Source organism: Sciurus vulgaris (assembly GCF_902686455.1).
Source record: "Sciurus vulgaris genome assembly, chromosome: 14".
Lineage (NCBI taxonomy): Eukaryota > Metazoa > Chordata > Mammalia > Rodentia > Sciuridae > Sciurus > Sciurus vulgaris.
The window spans coordinates 74,552,069-74,567,591 of NC_136475.1; the positions used below are offsets into that span (position 1 = coordinate 74,552,069).

General features: G+C 51.4%; 1 protein-coding gene across 1 annotated transcript in view; it reads left to right on the forward strand.

The window, feature by feature from the left end:
• CAPN13 (calpain 13) overlaps positions 1–15,523 on the forward strand; it is a 79,499-nt gene that overhangs the window by 38,159 nt on the left and 25,817 nt on the right. Inside the window, exons 6-10 of the mRNA XM_079109930.1 lie at positions 4,053–4,227; positions 5,055–5,129; positions 9,291–9,376; positions 12,935–13,009; positions 14,129–14,274. Coding sequence (XP_078966056.1) covers positions 4,053–4,227; positions 5,055–5,129; positions 9,291–9,376; positions 12,935–13,009; positions 14,129–14,274 — 557 coding nt within the window. The remainder of the gene's footprint in view (positions 1–4,052; positions 4,228–5,054; positions 5,130–9,290; positions 9,377–12,934; positions 13,010–14,128; positions 14,275–15,523) is intronic.

Genomic DNA, 15,523 nt, shown 5'->3' on the forward strand with positions numbered 1-15,523 from the left:
CAAAGTTATTTATGGAAATAGAAACTATGCCTAGGTCAATATATACTTGACAAGGACACATGAGAGCAAGCAGTTGTCCGTCACAGGTGAAAGGCCACACAGAGGACCCACCCTGGAGAAGAAAATGAGCAAAAGAAGGTTCCAGGATCATCACAACCAACCCCTCATTTCACATGTGGGGAAGCCCAGCCTCCCAGCAGTGTGATGGTGGCAGGTGCAGCCAGGTAACCGAATCGGCCAAGGTCTCTGGTCACCTGACCAGGAGACCCCCTTTAACAGGATACAGCCCTGTCTGCATCCTGTCCTAGACCCTCTGGGGTGGTCACAATACACAGTCCCCCCAAATCGCTGTCCTTCTGTAAGTTACAACCTAAGGAGCAAAGTGTCCGAGTCTTCTTGGGGTGCATTCTTTCTTTTTAGGCAGCTTCTGAAAAACTGAGGTTATTGCTCACTTCCAGTGTTAAGAGGAGCTGGTCATTAGCACTGGAGAATGGGGCCCAGATAGCGGCCATGGTTGTTGAGCTGGTGCACATGTTGGGTTAATTCACTTCTAAGCTACTTACAAAAATACTGCCATTATCTTTCCAGCACAGACCCCACCCTCGTCAATCCAGGGCCTCCTTTTTCTCTTTTGTGAAAGGGGGTAGCATGGAGGTTCACTGGGAGAATTAGAAAGCTGCAGAATGAAATGATGACTTTGACCCCATTTTGTTAACAGCTGACCTAAAGCAATCATCCAGCTTGAAAAGAAATGGGAAAGTGGACCTGGAATCCACATTCTGCCGCCCAGAGAAATCTAGCAGAGGGTAAAGCGTTTCAGACTTTTAAAGCCCTTTAAAAGCTTTGCCCCACCCATCCAAAGAAGGAAGTTCGAGAATGCAGGAGTGAAATTCAAATAGAATTATAGTGCTTCAGAGCTGGAGGGGATTTCTGTGAATATTGAACCTCCCTTCTTCTGTGAAAGGTGAGGAAACTGAGGCCCAGAGGGGTGAAAAGACTTGTCCAAGGTCACACAGTGTTTGAGGCCAAGCCTGGGCAATAACTGTTCTCCCTGTCACATATTTTTTTACTAGTCCTCAATGGCGTTAGTCCTATAGAAAGAGCCTTTTGTCTTCTTGCTTTGGATAACTTCGTGCCTGGCACTCGGAGACCTCAGCACATCTGTGGAGAGCATGACTGTCCACGTGCAGAGCCCTGCTTCTCTCTAGGAAGAGTGAGCATGGGGACTCCAAACTTTCAACTGTCTTTGTGCCTGGGGATTCTGGAAATGAATCGGTCAAGTCAGTCAAATGTTGGGGGAAGAAATCCGGGTTTGGGAATTCTTTTCCCCAGAGGTCATAAAATGGAGAGCAGATTAGGCACAAAATCTGTCTGGCTGTACATCGCCCTTTGGAGACTCTCTGCAGGCAAGAATGGCAGCATCTCAGCATCCTGTCTGGCTTGGATTTAGGCCTCTGGATTCCTCCCTCTTAGATCATCACCAGACAGATAGACATTTCCCCCAGATGAGGCCGAAGCAGAGAAATATGGACAAGACTCTCAGAATCCCTGGGTCTGGGTGACAAGGCCTAGTGACAAGGTACCAAGCACAGTTCTTTCTCCTCTTTCCTTTCTATTTCCTGTCGGCAAAGGGAGCTAAGAATAGTTGCTGCATTCCTGAACATCAGCAGGATCCGTGAGCCCGTGTTTGTAAAGCAGAGCAAGAGCTCCTGGTCAAAACACCCAGCTGCTGCTGGGACTGGTTTTGTGAGCATTGCAGATAGATAGTGAGAGAAGGTTCTGGAAGTACTGGAGGGGTGCTGGACTGGGGGGTCAGGGAAGGGTTCTTTCCATTGTGTGGGGTGTTTCTGGTGGCTTCAGAACAGTGTGGGTGGGAGACCTCTGATGAGATCCAGAGCCACTGAGCCAGTATGTGCGAGATAGCCAGAAAGGGACAGAGCTCCCCACTGCTGCCCTGAAGCAGCTGGGGTGCAGCCCTAGAGGAAGGAGCTGTCGCAATGAGGTACCGGTGGGCTCCAAAATAGGCTCCAGAACCCCAGCCTGGAACCTGCAGTAGCCTCAGCAATGACAATGAGACCTTAGGAGCTGAGTGCTCAGACCCTGCTGTGCACTATTGCAATCAAAGGGAGGCTCTGCAGTTGACTGAGAAAGCGCTCCAGAGATAAGAGTCTCCTATCAGTCCTAACCTAGGGTCAGGGAGAGGGAGAGTGGATGATAAGATCAGACCCAGTTTTAAAACAAACTGGATAAATCTGTCACGTGGTGGTTCCTGTAGAATCGCCCCTTTTGTCTGCGACTCCTTAGCTTTCTTTAGCAACTGGCTTTGTAAGCCATTCAGGCATCTGTGCCAGGTTCTGCTTATAGTGGCTACTTGATACCTATTTGCTGAAGTGAATTTTAAGTAGTTTCCTGGAGGAGAGAGTGACCTAGGTGGACACAGGGTGAGAAAGAAAAGTCTGGGCTCCAAGATCATCAAATCTGTCTTGCTGTTTCCAGCTGAACGGTCAAGGACAGGGCAGGGCAGGGACTTGTCCAAGGCCAAAGACCCTGTAGAGGCAGCAGTGGGCATGGTAACACGCCCCTGACTCACATCTGATTTTGCAGCACTAGAAAAAAAGGCACAGCAAGGTTTCCTCAGCCCATACCACCTGTGAAGGGCCCTGCCCCAGCTTGCCTGCTGGAGACAGGTATGTACAGGGCTCTTGAAAAAAAGTGGGACTCAGAGATGACAGAGGCAAGGGCAGCTCCTGCTGGGCAACTTTGAAGCCAGGAGGCAGCCCCGCTGCCCTCTGGGCCTCTGCTTCCTGCCCTTTGTGGTACCCTGGCTGGATTTTGGGATTCCACGGAAAGACTGTTCACCCCACTGACAGGAACTAGATGCCCCCAAAGTAAATACAATATGTCTGACCCCGGCTTCAGTGGAACCCCTGTGACTGATGGAACCACAGGCCTCTCCCCTCCCCACGCTGGCCCCCTTCAGCACCTCTTCAGGTCTGGGGTTCTCCCCAGTGTGATTCTTCCTCCTTGAAACACCTGTACCTCTTTCCTTACCTGCATGAACCTTGACTCAGAGGGTCCCTCCCAGAAGCCTTCCCTAGACCCCAGGTGGACTCGGCCTGTTCTCTGTTCCACCCATTCTTACAGCAAATACACTCCCAAGGAGGGCCGGGAAACTCTGCATGTTGTTATTATGAACTGCTTCTAAGGAAATGGTGTCCTGATGCTCAAGTGCCATTGTCAGGGAGGATGGGAGGGAGGCTGACCTGTCCCCATGCCTCATGACGACACCAGCATCACAGAGCCAGTTGCTCTGTCTGCACACGATCCACGCACCAGCCGTGACCCAGCCCCGCAAGGCAGGTGCTGTTCATGCCCATTCCCCAGGTGAACCTAGAAACTTTCAGCCTCTTTCCCAGGGATTGAGGGTTCAAGAGCTCTGGGGCCAGGATTGGGCCCAGGTGGCTGTGATGAGCCACTGAGATTTGGAGCAGAATCCAGAGGAGGACAAGATAAGGGCATAACGGCTGGGCACTTCCTGGGGTGCAGATGCAAACACAGAAGGCCCATGGGTGGTGGGAGGTGGGGAGAAGTGCTCAAGGGGACAGTCTGAGGGAGTCTTGGATCAGATTGTCCCTTCCTACATTACCTGACTAAAGCCACTTTATCTCCCTGCTGACTCAGGGCTGGTTCTGGGAACAGGAGTTCTAGATTAGGATCTGCCCAAAGTGGGAAGAGTGTCTGCTTGCTGCTCGTGCCTGCTGGAGGGCCGGGACGGGGTCTTGCTTGTCTTTGAACACATAACTGGTATGCTCCCTAACCTGGCTCCTTGGTGCCTGCACAGAGTCAGTGCTCAGCAAGCTGTCCAGCTCAACAAGGAGCAGTAGACACTCATCGAAATAACACGCAGCGGTTACTAAGGGCTTCTAGTGTTCTTTGCTTCGGTGGTCATGCTCCAGAGTGGATCAAGCCAGTCCTCACCTGGGAACCCTGCAGAGGGTCGGTGCGTGTTCCCGCAAAGGCACCTAAATGCCGATGTCACTTCCCCTTCCCAGGCTGCGTGGATCCTACTCCCACCTGCACTATGGCTACCTCCCAAACGCCCTGGTGGACCTCACGGGAGGGGTGGTCACCACCGTCAACCTGCACTCCTCGCCTTCTGACCTGTTGATGGTGGTGAAGATGGCGGCCAAGGCTGGCTCCCTGATGACTTGTGCCACTCCAAGTGGGGTGAGTAGATGAGGATCTCTCTGCACTACCCCAGTCCTTGTTCCCCAAGGCCAGGGAGGGGAAAGGCAAGGACCACAGCGAATCGCTGCTGCTGAGCTTGATGCAAGTCACCTCGCTTAATCCCAACAGCCCCCCCTCTGAGATGGGCATGCAGAAATCACTTCCCAGGAGAGGAAACAGGCCGAGGGCTGAGTAAGCTGTTCCACACACAGCCGGAAAGTGCCGAGCCGGGGTTCTAGTGCTGCTGCCTCCAAAGTCTGGACCTGCTGCTCCTTCCTGACCAGGAGCCCTAGGCCCCCAAGTCACAGGGAGTTATCACACACTGCAGAAGGCAGCTACAGCTCCCGCCGCCTTGGGTAGCTTCTTTGTACTGTTTTATGTTTACAAGGCCAGCACATGTCATTTTTGGAAAAGCTTGCAGAGATCCTCCAAATTATTCTAGCCTGTTCTGCAACATCTGTCCCCTACCCATGGGACACTCCTGGCACTCTTTAAATGTGTGGGTTTTAAGTCCCACCTCCCTAATCACAGTGCCACCAGAGATCTGCAGTTCACCTTAGGGCCCCGTTTGTCGCTCACCTCAGGGGCCTCGGCAGAATCACTGCCTCCTGGTAGCCACCAGGACACATCTGTGCTGGGTCCAGTCCATCCCGAGTGGCTGGTGCAGTGAGCAGCCCAGATCCTCAGGACTCAGTGGTGTTCCTTCAGCCATAGGGTGGTCTCCTAGAGCCTCAGCCACCCAGCGGCTGTCACCTCGACCTCTCTAAAAAGAGCTCAGCACCCCAGGGAAGGGGACTCAGTGCTTGGTCTGCTTTTCTCCTCTGCAGCCGACAGCTGGGGCCCAGGTGATGAGGAACGGGCTGGTGAGTCAGCACGCTTACACCGTGACCGGAGCTGAGCAGGTAAGCCTAGCTGGCTGGCGGGGCATCTCTCCCCTGGGTTCCACCCTGGTGTTCTTGCCCCTCTGAACAGGAGCCAGAAAACCATGCCTCCAGCAAGCCCAGCAAGGCTAACATGTGTCACTCCTGCCCTCAAAGTGGCAGCCTCGCTTCCTTCTCTTCATCTAGGAGTTCTGCTGCCCAGGATCCTCTGTCCCCAGAAACTGCTCAGAGACCTTGCTCTCCTTAGAGTGATCTCAGATCAGAGCCTCTAGCTAGGACAGGAAGGCAGAAGGACCATGCGATTAACTCAGGGCTGGGGCGATGTGCCCTCATGTGATGTTCAAGCTAAACTGACAGAACGAAGGTACTCTAAACTCCAGGGGCTGAAGTGGGATAAATTCCACTTTTCTCTTGGGCAAGCAGACAACTCTGGGCCTCATAGTTAGCTCTGTCTTCTACCTCTGAGCCCAAGACAGCTGCTCTGAGTCCCTCCTCTCCCGGTCAATAGAAGAAAAAGAGACCAAATTTAATCCTGTGGCCCCACCAAACCCCAAGGGAGGCTGGGAGCTGGCTGCCATGTACCCAGATGGAGCATGATTCCTGTGGAAGAGAGGGCTACAGCATCGGAGGGCACTCTTTCCCCAGATGCAGGAACCCACTTGGGTGGACAAAGATGTGTGTAACTGCCGTCTGGGCATGATTTGTCTACACTGAAGTCCAGCCTTTTCCATTCACAAGGCAAGAAGCTGAAGCCTGATGGGAGAAATGTCTTTTGCAAGGTCACGGGACAGCAACCTGCAAAACGGCCAGCGGAGGCACCTCGTTTCCCTGCTTCCCATCTGTGTTTGTCAAGCAGCCAGCACAACTGCACTTCCTGGTCTTGTGAGGCTTTCTTGCAAATGTCCAACCTCTGCCTTTCCCACTACTCCTGAGGCCAAATAATGCCTTTTAGTCTCTAAGAGACAGGGTTCCAAACTCCAGGGTGTCTGTCTCACAGGTGCATGCGGGCCAGGAATGCCGAGTGTCAGCTTCAATTTGTGGCTTTCTCAAACCACCCCTCTTGGTATCGATCCGTTCCTCCTGGCCATTGACTTGTGGCCAGTTGTGCCATTGTTTCGTGTTTTACTGAGTGTTTCGATCCACAGAACAGGGACAGTATCTCCCGTCTCCTGCCTGCCTCCCGAAGGTAAATCAACAAGGAACTGCTTCCTCTGCGTTTGGTGCCAACTAGAAGAGAGGCACCTAATAAATGTTCGCTGGATCAATGGGTAATTGCACTAGTGTGAGTGAATGAATGGATTTGTCTTTGACCTGTGACGATGACATTGTTGATCCACAATCACAGAACATAACAAGGACCCCACCAAACATTTCCCACTGGCAAGGAAACATTTTCACAATCATCCAGGAAGTCTGAAGAGAACCCAGTCACGGTAGCTCCAGACCCAGTCCTCCAAACTGTACCCCGGTCCCTCCCAAGCCCTTCCCTGGGGATAGTCAGTACTATCATCACACCTGGCCACATGTGGACACTCTGTGGTGTGAAGTTCCCCTGCCCCAGATGTGGACTAGTCTGGGCATAGAAATAGTGTGCCAGCTTCGTCCACTGGCCATGCTGTCTGGATTCCTGTGTGGACAAGACCTTGATACTGTTTCCAAATGCGGGAAAGAGAGCTGTGATCAATTACTGACATCCATCTTGGTCATGGGATGAAGGAGTGGTCTGAATAGAGGACCTCACCTGGGATGACCGGTGATCAAGACCATGTCCTATGTGGTCCATCTCACCCTGCCATTCTGAGCAGCTGACCTTTTGCAGAATGTGCCTTCAGGAGCACTAGCCTCTCTGTGAAAACAGGTTTCCAAATACATTTGGGAAAAAAAAATGCAGCTCACCATTCCCTCTTCTGGGAAACTCACAGTATACATTAGCAGTTTAAAGGCTCTGAGAAGGTCTGTATTAACAAGATAAGTACTACTTCGTTTTAATTTACCACTAGCCATGAAATCATATTAACAAGGTAAGTACTACTTGGTTTAATTTACCATTAGCCAATGAAACCACTGAAACTATCAATGGTCAATGGAACATATTCAAAAAAATATATCTGAAGAACTACTATTCCAGGGTAGATAACCTGGGCCACCTCTTGCCCAGCGGCACCTTTTCTGAGAGTTGACCAAGATCAGGAGTCAGGCCAGCAGCCAGGGCAGTGAAGAACCTAAGCCAACTCACTCTTACATGTCCTTGCCTCACATGTGATCCCCGTGTCCCTGGCCAAGGTCCACAAGATTGCCAAGAGGAAACTGTCATAAAGGACACCATCACACACGGCCCAGAACTTGACTTGGTTGAAGAATCCTCCTCCAGGGAGAACAGGCTATAACCCTGAGCCACGAGTGTTAAGATTAAACCAGCCCATAACTGTAGTGTGCTTTTTAATCTGCTCATCCTCCCTCCAGGCAGGACACAGACAGGAAGATAAATGAAATTGGCATTTTTTATTATGCACCTAGCTCTGCAGTGACTCCCCAGGGCAAGGGGGTGAGTGTTTATCTGCATGCCTCATTTAGCCCTGCTCCCAGCCCCTTTGAATCACTGGCTGCTTTTCTTCCATGTGCCCAACTGGGCCCCTGTCTATCTGCTGGGCACTGAGGGTGGCTCATTAAGCTCTGTGGGCCACTGGGAGACCATTTCTCACGTCCCTGCTCAGTGGACTCCGGCAGGTGCAGACAGCTCATGATGAACTGTGTGCAAGGCTGGGAGCAGGGAGGGGTGGGAAGCCTGTACCAGGAGACCCTGTAGTGGCACCAAAAGCCACAGCATGTTCCACTGTGGTGCTGGCCAGAGATGGAGCAGACAAGAGAACAACAGGAAAGAACCTCAGCCAAGTTCCAGAGCCCTTGTGGCCATGTTGCTTCTCAGGGCAATGCCCTCTTGGCATCTGGGCCAGAGGGGTCGGGGGTCATATTTGAGGTTGAGATCATAGCCGCATCTCAGAAGGGGTCTTTATCCATGTTCCAGTTTCAAAACTAAGAACCTGGTCTTTAGAGATGAGCATTGCCTAAGATTGGAATTCTGCCCCCCTCCCCACTTACTTTATGGCCTTGCGAACCTGGATTAACCTCTCTGATGCTCAGTTTTCTCCTCTGCAGGACAAAGATTGTATAACTATCTACTCCAAAGAACTGCACCAGATGTAAGGCAAGTTAGCCGGCGCCTGGCTCTGAGCCCTCCTCCACACATGGATTCTCCTCTGAAGGCTGATGTGCCGTTGGGCTTTCTTGGCCTCCTCTGACCTACAGTCAGTGGACGTGCTAGCTCCCACCTTCCGCTCTCTGCTCTGACGGCGTTAGCACAGATCAATAGCCCAGCTATAGCTCAATCATATTTTAATCCCCCCTCCAGGCTGAGGACTCCGGGCCTCTGGAAATGTAGGTTCAAGGGTGTGCCATTTTTCCTTGTACCTTTCCTACAGTCCTGCCTTTGGCTTACGGGGAGTGAAGGAGCAGGGTGCCGACCTCGGTATCTGAAGAGAGATGATAAGGAAGAAAGGAGGCAAGGAAGGCTTGGCCACTGCAGGCCATCTGCTCTTAGAGGCTTCTGGCCAGCAGCAAGGTGCAGGAGGAAGAGGGCTAGCCTTAGCCCCTTAGCTCCCAGGCTGTCCCAGTCTTGCTCACAGCGGCCTTCTCTACCCTCTTCAGCACTGTGGCTGCACTGCAGCTCCTGAGGGGCTGTCCTGAGGGGCTGTGGGGAAGGGGGCTCTGTCCCTGGGATAGAGCTGCGGTCTGTGACAGGACTTGGAGGAGGCTGGGGACCCATAACCATCTCTCCTCTGCAACCGGAAGCAGCATCCCCTGCTATTTATCTGCTATTAAATCTGAGCTCACCCAGGTTCTTGGATGCAGTTGGAGAGTATGATAAAGTGGCACCTGGCCCCTGCAAGGGGCTCAGCAGAATGAGGGGCCATTTTCTTCTCTATCTCATTCCAACTCCATGCAGGCGGCAAAAGAGACATTGATTTTTTTTTCCTTTCATTTTTTTTTCCCCCTGGCTGCAGCCAAATGAGGTCAGAAGTTAAATTAGTCCTCGGAGATAAAAAGCAGCTGCATTCATATTCCCTCTTTCTGCTGACTTTTGCCTGAGAGCCCTGACAGTTTCCTTTCCTGTTCCTCTTACAGATTCAGTGCAGGAGAGGCTGGGAAGAAATCATCCGCCTATGGAACCCCTGGGGCAACACGGAATGGAGAGGGCGCTGGGGAGACGGGTATGGCTCCCGAAACCTCATGCTGCTTCTTCACTGAGGGCTCGGCACCGAGAGCACCTGCCCGCGGGTAGTGCGTCCTGCTTCGGCAGACCTTGCCACAGGCCTGTCCAGCTCACAGCTAGGTGTGGCTGTCAGTCCACCTCACACTCCCATGATGCCTTTCTCTAGGCCTCTGTGGGCAACAGTAGTGTCCACTCTGTACACCGCATGCTCTGTGCAAGGCAGGTGCCACGAGGTCTGTACTATCCTCCAGGATGCCAAGGTCCAGAGCTGGGAATCCTCATACCCAGGGCAGGAGGAAGGACAGGGCTGAGCCTCTAACTCGGCAAGAGAGAAAAGTGGAGAGCAGGAGACTCTTCCCTGGAAGGGATCCCATGGATTCACGTCTGGGGGAGTCGGGGGAATCAAGACAAAGGTCTGAATGATCTTTTTGCTCAACTGCTCAGATCAGGCCTGCCTGCTGATCTGGGCTCCCAGGTGTCCCGGGTGTCAGCAGTGGCTCCTTGCTTGTGGTATGGAGCAGGTGGCTCTCCAATGTCCTGATAAGCATGCCCTGGTAGGGGTTCAGCTGTATGGTCAGCTGCCATGGGATGATCCCTGCTGTCCCCACAACCTCCCAGACTGAGAATGAGCAGGTGGCCCTGTGGAGGGTAGAGGGACAGCAATCGGTTGCTTGCTCCTCCTGGCAGCCCAGCCCGTGAGGCACTCCTCTGAGGACCTGGACAGATGTGTGAAATGCATCATAACAGAGCAGGGGCAGCCTTGTTGCCGGTGGGGATGGGGGTGGGGAGCAGGGTGGGAAAGGAAATGCAATGTGTTCAGACAGGAAACAGGACCCAGCGAGCAGGGGATAGCAGCACTGTGGGCACAGCGGGTTCCGGGGGTGGGTGCAGTCTGCAGGCTCCAGGTCCCCCTCCAGGCTGCCCGGACCCTGCCCGTGGCCCCTGCCAGGCTGTAGCACCACTGCTCTGACCTTGGCTGGTGTATACCTAGCACAAGTGGGCACTGAGCCAGTGTTGAGGTGAAGGTTTAATGGAGGTGGGGAATGAGTGGAAAAGCGAGGGGAAGAAGAAAGGAGGAAAGAGCGAAATGATTCGTAGGTGCCCCCTGGAGAGCAGTCTGCCAAATCCTCCCACAGAAGGGAAGTGAACTTGCAAAACCATGAACCAAGCCAGCCTGGCAATGCCTGACTTCCTGTCCCCTTCCTCCTTTGCTCTTGCCTTTGGTCTCTCTTCCTCCCCAGGACACTTCTTTTCCCTTTCAACATGAATTCTAGTAGACTCTTCCCTTTCAAGGTCTTGTCAGCCATTACCCCAAGCTGCAAATATGGCAAAGCAGGTGATTGTTTAGCCAGAATCCCTAGTTTGGGGATGGCTGTTAGGGGTAGGAGTGGACGGAAGACCAGTGGCAATGACAGATTCTGTAGGATAGGGGAGCAGGCAGTAATCTCCCAGGAGTTGCTATTATACTCCTGTCTTCCATGCTAAGCCAGTGAAGGCAGCAAAGGACACCAGAGATCAGGGAGAGACAGTTTCCTGGACATGTTGGGGAGAATTTCATAGACTGGATTGAACATGAGTTGTCTTTGGAGGAAGAAAATATGCTACACTTCAGAAGGGACACTGGCTAGGAGGGCCAGCATTGTCACAGTTCCTGTCTTGGAATATGTGGGTTTGCTCAAGTCCAACAAGCTGGCCTGAGTCAGAGGAAGCGAGGAGAGAGAGCAATGGGGTGGGGCTGGACGGCCTGATGCCAGCTTAGAAACCTGGATTTATTCCTTACAGGGTCAGGCATGAATGAAGGGGCGCAGTGCCTGCAGAGGGGGGTCTAGCAGCATCTGCTCTCTAGGGTCAGGTCCCTTGTGAATGCTGAGGGTCTCCACCTCCCAGCAGAGCCCAGGCTGGAAGGAAGCTGTAGGGTCTGCATAATCACTGTCTCCATGCAGGTGGTCGATTTCTTCCTACTTTTTAGGAATGGAGATGGATGGAGAGAGCCGGATGGTCTAATCTCAGCCATAATTGAAATTTCAGTCGCACACACTTAAAGGCAAACTTGCATGAGTCGATAGAGTATTGATTTACACTACATTTATTTTCCCTTACACACTGCAGAAAATGTAATTATCACTTAATTATAAAATTGCCATTTTACAATAACACATCTGACTGCCTTAGCCTGCAGCCAGAAGCCTGAGTGGTGGTCCCTGCCTTGCTGTCCTGATGCAGAGGTGACCCAGGCTGTCAATGGGGGCTCCTCTATGGGAAAGATCTCATTAGATTTTTGTGCCTCTGGGGCCCATCACCTACCAGCGTGCCTCCACTTTGAATGGCAGAAGGAAGGAGGGGCAGCTGCTCCCTTCTGCCCAGGAGGGTCTCCTCCTCTCCAGACCCTGGGATGAGCTTCATCATCCCAAAGATGTGGACAGCAGTAATTAGTCAACTAAGCAAGGTAGCAGGCAAAATGTTGTTGTGTCCTGACTATGTGATGAGACACGTATCAGACCCTATGGTGGTATAATGGCATGCAAAGCTCCTTGATCTCTTGGCACTTGGAGTCAAGCAAGGGAGGGCAACAACTAGCAATAGCAATACAGGGTGATGGAAGGGAGAAAGGAGAGGTGAGGGATGCTGGGTGCTCAAAGGAGGGCACCTACTCCAGGCATGGAGCAGGTGGGTCTTCAGGGCTATGGAAGGCTTCCCAGAGGAAAGGAGAGATGAGCAGGAGTTAGCAGGTTACAGAACGGAGGGGAGGAAGAGCACTCCAGATGCGGGGAACATCAAGGTGAAAGCCAGGCTGTGGGGTTGGAATGTCTTTAAAGAAAGGGAGACATTCATGACAGCTGAAGCATAGAATTCAAACAAGGTGGGGTGGGGAAGTGTGGAATTTTCCAGGTAAGTATCAAGATGTGGGCAGAGGCCAAGGTTTTCTTTGAGGAATTTGAACTTCGCCCTCAGAGAAATAGGGAACCACTGGCTTGTTTTCAGCAGGGAAATAACATCATCAAGTTCACACTTGAGAAAGATAGTTTTGATGGGAATGTGGAGACTGAGCAGGCAAGTGGGCAGGACCGGGTAGAGGGAGACCAGCTGAATGTCCAAGAAGGGGTGAGGGTGATATGAAGAAGTGAGTGAGTGGCTGTGAGAGGGTCTAGGAGGTGGAATCAATAGATGGATAGTATTTGGTGACTGTTCAGAGCTGGGGATGATGAGAGAGAGAGACAGAGAGAGGGAGAGAGAAGGAGGGACCCTTCATTTTTCTCACTCAGGCAATAGGAGGAGGTAAAGGGTGGAACAGATGATTTGAGGTCACTGGGACTCCAGTGGAAATGTGTGTTGGAATATAGACCCATCCAGAGCTCAGGATAGAGGAGCAGGCTGGGGACAGGGGTGGGAAGCCAGCAGCATGACAGAATGACTGAGTCCTTTCCCTAGGTAGAATAATACTCTCCACTTTTCCCCAGGAAGTAGTAATGGCCTGTCACAAGCCACCCTGCTGGGGCAAGATGTGCTTGATATAGAATGCTCTGTGAGATCTCACCCTGGGTCTCTCCACGCACAGGTCGTGGGAATGGCAGGAGACTCGTGACCAGCGGAAAAGCCAGCTGTATGAGAACAAGGAAGATGGCGAGTTTTGGTATTACCCTCTTTAAGAAATGCTGTGTTAAATCTTTAACCATTGCCCAAACCCTCAGTCCCTACCCCTTTTCCTAAACTTTCATGAGGCTGGAAATGAGAATTGCAGAAACTTGTTTAGAGGGACTCTACTTTTTCTATGAAGAGAAAAAGACTTTGGATGGGAAATAGTTGTGTTCCCTGTCTTGGTGTGAAAGTCACCTTGGTTATGAGCTAATATCGGGGCTTTTTCAGATATTTTGATGGTAAAAGGAATGAGGGCATCCAGGGTATGAAATGAACAGCTTTGTGGAAGCCAGGCAGCCTGGTTGTCATGCCCACATCTTCCATGCCATCTTGTGACCCTGCATGCAATTTCACAGTCTCCTTTGGCATAAATCTCCAAAAGAGGAGCGGGAAGTTCTTTTCTTAACCTGACTCTGGAATTCTGAGTGGGATGTCACTGTCATCACCCACAAGTGAGGCAGACTGGACAACCAGATGTTTTAAAAATGCGGGTTCCACCATGTGCACATGGGGAGGAAGTGGACATTTCTTGGAGGGGTTGTCGGGCTTACTTAGTAACATATTTAAATGAAATTTAGCATGTGCGACAAGGAGACTGGGTCTCAGTTATTAAGAACCAGAGGAACAAATGTAAATTAGGAGTAAAAATAGCCCCAATATCTCCACTTTAATCATAGTAGGAGGTGGGATTTTAGGTGCAGACTCTATTTTGTTTTCATAAAAACCTCAACAATGGATTTGGCAAAGGGCACAAGGGAAAAGCGAACTTCCTGGCAGCATGCGGTGCCCACAGCAGAGAGGCTGGCATGTCCCACTGGTCATGGAGGGCTCATGGTTGGATCAATGACTCAGGGAACAATTAATTATATAGCCCCTCTTAGGTGACATGCAAAACTCGGAATTTGACTCATTGCCCTCCCAAACACTGGAGGGAGAGGTCCTGAAAAAGCAACTTGGTGTTGAATATGCAAGAATCAGACCTAGGTCTTTGGATGGGTCAGTAGTAAGTCAATGGATCCTTTAGCTGATGCTGAAAAGGTACAATGAAGTGATGGGAACCCCCACCTGGGGATATACCAGTTGTCCTTTCATGACAGGTATCTGTTTTCCACAGGATGTCATGTCAAGATTTCCAAGAGAACTTCTCCTCCCTGTTCATCTGTAACCAATTCCCAATCACTCTGGACCCTGGGTTCACACCCCATGAAAGATGGCACCTGACAATGTTTAAGAACCAAGTGCTTCCAGGAAACACCACAGGTAGGTTCGATGCTGGGGATCATTCTGCCAGTGCAGCAGACCTTCAGCCCTAGCGCTGCCCTGGTTTTGACCATCTCTGACCTTTGGTTCTACATAGACCATTAGCCTGATGCTGAAAGGAGAGAAATTTGTCAGTCTGAAGAAGTTACTGCTTCTTGAAGGGACACGGTAGCTGGTGGGCGGTGGCAGGGAATCTCTACCATGCCTCCTTTGGCCGTTTGTAGATCCTTCTTACCTCCATCTACGTCAGGGGAGTGGAACAGAATCCCTGCTCTTTAAGTACCCAGGACAGTGGGGAAGGCTGTGGACAGAACTGGGGACTAAAGTCAAGGTGCTGCTTAAACCATTGTCTTTGCTACACACTAGCTTTGTGACTCTGGGAACATAGCTTATGTCTCTGTCCCCAACTGTAAAGAGTGCAATTAGTAAACCTGTCTGCTCCGTGAACCTAAAAACACCACCCAGACACAAGACACCTACCCCAGCGTGGCTGTGAGACAGGAGTGGGGCACTTCTGAGCCCATCGTCAGAGTCCCCAGGAATAAAACTTGTTGACTTCATCCTTAAGAGTCACCTTTCCTTATTGTACCTCCTGCTCCCTGTGACAATGATGGGTGAAACTGCTCCCTGTGGAGTTGAATCTGAGTGTGCTAATACATCCTTGATAAAAGAGGCTGTGAACGACATATTTGTGTGTGAAAGTGCGTGTATGTACACATGCACTCCTTCTGAGCAGCAGCCTGCTGAGAATGAGTTGTTTGAATGACCCCAGGCCCCAGGGTGTCCCTCTCTTCAACCTCATGGTGCTAGTGATCACTCTGCTACTCAGAAAGCCTTCTCACCAGGAGGCCATGGCAGACTCAAGGAATTGCCCACTCGTGGGCAGCAAACGTACTGATCCATCTTCCTGAGCTCTGTCTGTCTATGCAGCCAAAGTCCTCTTGCCTGGATAGAATGCATATCAATGAACTAAGCAAAATTAGACCTTGGGGCCATTTTTAGGAATACCTTACAGGGAGAGAGGGAGGGGAGCCAGCGATGCAGCACCTGCTATATGCTCCTGGGTGCATTTTAATGCATTGTCTTATTCAATCCCCATAGAAAGCCCATGACGGTGATGATCCTCCAGGTCCCCCTCCACCCTCAAAGCTTCCCAGCTGTGACCCAGATCTTCTGATATGTGTCCCTTCACCTCGATCCTAACTTATCATCATTTCTTCATACGTTTGAGTCTAATGTTTCCGCATGC